The sequence below is a fragment of the Octopus bimaculoides genome, chromosome 3 (genome assembly GCF_001194135.2).
Source record: "Octopus bimaculoides isolate UCB-OBI-ISO-001 chromosome 3, ASM119413v2, whole genome shotgun sequence".
Taxonomy (NCBI): Eukaryota; Metazoa; Mollusca; class Cephalopoda; order Octopoda; family Octopodidae; genus Octopus; species Octopus bimaculoides.
The window spans coordinates 28,223,692-28,227,860 of NC_068983.1; the positions used below are offsets into that span (position 1 = coordinate 28,223,692).

At 33.9% G+C, this 4,169-nt stretch overlaps 1 protein-coding gene across 3 annotated transcripts in view; it reads right to left on the bottom strand.

The window, feature by feature from the left end:
- LOC106876727 (uncharacterized) overlaps positions 1-4,169 on the bottom strand; it is a 1,061,911-nt gene that overhangs the window by 211,022 nt on the left and 846,720 nt on the right. For all 3 annotated transcript variants that reach the window (XM_052966107.1, XM_052966109.1, XM_052966108.1), the window contains one exon: positions 2,129-2,231. In XM_052966107.1, the coding sequence (XP_052822067.1) occupies positions 2,129-2,231 (103 nt within the window). The remainder of the gene's footprint in view (positions 1-2,128; positions 2,232-4,169) is intronic.

Genomic DNA, 4,169 nt, shown 5'->3' on the forward strand with positions numbered 1-4,169 from the left:
ACATATATATAGATAGATAGAAAGATACTCGCATACATACACACACACACACACACACACACACACACATATATATATATATATGCATGCATATGTGTATATTGTGTGTTTACATACATATGGGTTGAGTTATGATAGCTATTTAACTCATATCAATTTACTCTCTTTTGTTTTATTTTGTAATAATATTAGATAGAAAATATAATACATAATGTTATTATATTTTATTAATATATTACTAGCAATTCTCGTGCAAATTCCACAATTATTTTGAAAATTGGAAAAATGGAATTGCATACTTTTCTGAAGCATTTGATTTATGAGATGGTGTAAAGGTCCACATTGGTAGTACTGAATGTATAATCTCGAAAAAACATCTCTGAAAATCATATTCTTACATCTTCCACTTTGTGTGTCGTTATTTATGATTTTTCATTTTACATCAAGAAGTAAACAATTTAAAATATGAAACAAAATGAAGACATCATCTATAATAATATTCTGCTACAGTACATTGGTAAAGTTTTAACAGATCTTTATCCAACTATTTGAAAAAAAAAATACAAAACCTTCATACTGTAAATTTCCTCGATCTTTCACTTGTTAGTTTAAATTATTTATCATTGCTCATATTTCATTTAAAAAATATGTTTTAATTGAGCAGATGATAATTAATTGCACTAACGTTGATGCATTAAGTGATGGGTGATATATATATATATATATAGGTGTAGGAGTGGCTGTGTGGTAAGTAGCTTGCTTACCAACCACATGGTTCTGGGTTCAGTTCCACTGTGTGGCACCTTGGGCTAGTGTCTTCTACTATAGCCTTGGGCCGACCAAAGCCTTGTGAGTAAAATTTTCTTCAACTAGCCATGTGACAGCATATATGTATATTCTATTTGTTTCCATCATTGGACTACAGAGACACTGCCTTGAAAATTTTAATGGACCAAATCAACCCCAGTATCTAATGTTTTTTTTAATTTTTTTAGTCGGGTACTTATGGTCTCTCATGGGTTCTTTTGCTGAACCATTATGTTAGAGGGATGTAAACAAACCAACAGTGGGTATCAAGCAATGGTGGGAGTAGAAACTCAAGCACGAAGACACATGCACACACATACATACATACATGTATGTATGTATGTGTATATATATATATATATATATATATATTTATTGTTGTTGTTGTTGTTGGCACTCCGTCGTTTACGATGTCGAGGGTTCCAGTTGATCCAATCAACGAAACAGCCTGCTTGTGAAATTAACGTGCAAGTGGCTGAGCACTCCACAGACACGTGTACCCTTAACGTAGTTTTAGGGGATATTCAGCGTGACACAGTGTGACAAGGCTGACCCTTTGAAATACAGGCACAACAGAAACAGGAAGTAAGAAAAAGTTGTGGTGGAAGAGTACAGCAGGGTTCGCCACCATCCCCTGCTGGAGCCTCGTGGAGCTTTAGGTGTTTTCACTCAATAAACACTCACAACGCCCGGTCTGGGAATCGAAACCACGATCCTATGACTGCGAGTCCGCTGCCCTAACCACTAGGCCATTGCACCTCCACATATATATATATATCACCATCATCATCATCATCGTTTAACGTCCGCTTTCCATGCTAGCATGGGTTGGACGATTTGACTGAGGACTGGTGAAACTGGATGGCAACACCAGGCTCCAATCTAATTTGGCAGAGTTTCTACAGCTGGATGTATATATATATATATATATATATATATATACTTGAAGAAATAAGGTACTCATATAATATCTGTACATCACCTCCAAACCTTCTAATATATATGTATATATATATATATATATATATATGTATATATATGATGGATTTCTATACAATATCCATCTAACTGGTTCACTCACAAGGCATTGGTCAGCTTGAGGCTATAGTAGAAGTCAATTGCCTATGGTACCATACAGTGGGACTGAATTTGAAATCACATAGTTGCAAAGTGAGTTTTATAACCACACAGTCATACCTTTTGTACCTGTAATATCAGATCATTTGTGGCAGACAATCAGACAGACAGAATACATGCTTGTGTGCATGAATGTCTCTGGAAAAGTAAACATCATTAAACATAAAATGAGGATGATAATTACCTGACCAAGTCAATGACATAATCTCTTGGAGACTTCTTTACATCTTCACCATTGATTTTAATAATTTGGTCTCCTGGCAACAGCTTAGCCATACTGGGTCCTCCTGAAGAACAAAGAAAATTAATGCTTATTGAACTATTTGTACATAAATTAAAAAATGGTGTACTAACAGCAGTTAATATTCAATAAGAAATTTTTCCTTGACGATAGAAGTTTTAAGGAGATCTTTTGTGTTACAGAAAATCATTTTAATTTCAGGAAGTTTGAATTGAAGAAAATTCTGAGTGATTAATGGGGTGGACTTTTGAATTCAAAGTCTGCCATTAAAACTGTATTCAGAACCAAGACAAACCACTTTGCTTGTCTCATTCAACTCAGTTCAAAATTAAATAACACTTCTACTTCAGACTTAAGTGGTGAGTATTTGAAAAGACATTCTGAATTACTTTAGTCATTTAAGAAGTTCACAACAGAATTGTCCAACAGATTTTTGTATAGAATCATTTTCCTTTATGACTGCCAAAATTAAAACATGAAAAACCTTTAAATATTTTAGTCGGTGTCAAAGCAACTTTAAGATGCTTAATATGTTTGGTTTTTGAGTATGAATGGTCACATTGTTTAAGCAATAATTTACTTGTCTGAAGTGGCTGAGTAGAGGAACAATATGTTAAAGACATAAATCTCTCTTTGCTTCAATAAAATCTCAAAAGATTGCTGTTTAAAAACAACCTTAAAACTTAAGCTGTCACAAACTCCTTTACTACTATTTTCTAATTTCAGCTAGTTGGCTAAACTGATCCCAATAGCTGACTCATACTTTATTTTATTGACCACAAAAGAATGAAAGGCTAAGTTGGCCTTGGTAGGATTTGAACTTGGAATTTAATTTTCTTCACTACTACTATTGATTTGAAGTGTTGAGCAGGCAGAACCGAACCACTAGCATGCTGGGCAAAATACATTGTGACATTTCATCCATTTTGTGTTCTGCATTCAAATTCCACCAAGATTGACTTTGCCTCTCATCCTTTCAAGATCGATAAAATAAGTACCAGTTGAGCAAAATTTAAAACCAATATTACAAGTGATCTAAAATAATTATATTTCTACTCTAAAGATCACATTCCCTCTCAAAGCTAGGTCATCATCATCATTTAGCATCCATTTTCCATGCTGGCATGATTTGGGCAGTTTCACAGAAGATGGCAAACCAGAGGACAGCACCAAACTTTACTGCCTGTTTTGGCATGGGTTTTATGGCTGGATGCCCTTTCCTAACACGAACCACCTTACAGAGTGCACTGGCACTTTCTGCATGGCATGGTTTTACAGTAATTCTTAAAAACAGATTTTAGGAACTCTAATTGTAATGCTTTAATTTTCTCAAGAATTTAAAACAATTTCTGCTCTTATGAAATCACAGAAAATTATACTATATTGTAAGGAAATCATTGAAATTTTATCTTCTAATTTATTCTTTCTTTCCTCTCTTACCTTTTCTGTCTATTCATTACAAAGAAACAAATTTAGAAGTTAAGGCATAATCCAATAAAATATGACATTACTTACTCTCACTATGTCTGAGTTGGTTAATCTATTATATCAGGTGGCAGATATTGTAAATATCTCACCATCAAATCAGACATGACCTAAGTATAGCTTGAATACTACAGTAAGGTTTTGAAAAAGAAATACAAGAAACTTAAGATGGTCGCTCTTCAGCAAAGATAAGTCTGGAAGCTATTGTTTGATTTGTAAATATTTGGAAAATGTGTCTATTTCTGAAACTAGCATCTGAACCAAACACATGCAACATAAATCAATTTAAAATCCTAATAGCTTTAGTGGAAAAGCAAGTTAAGAACTAGATTCATAGTTTCTTATAATGAAATCACCTGTATGCACGATTTCTTTAGAATCTACATTGCTTACTCTAGGTTGCTGAAAAATTGCTGCCTGTCTATTTTGTGACAATATGTTAGAGAGAGAGGGGGAGAGAGAGAGAGAGAGAGAGAGAGAGAGAGAGAGAGAGAGAGAG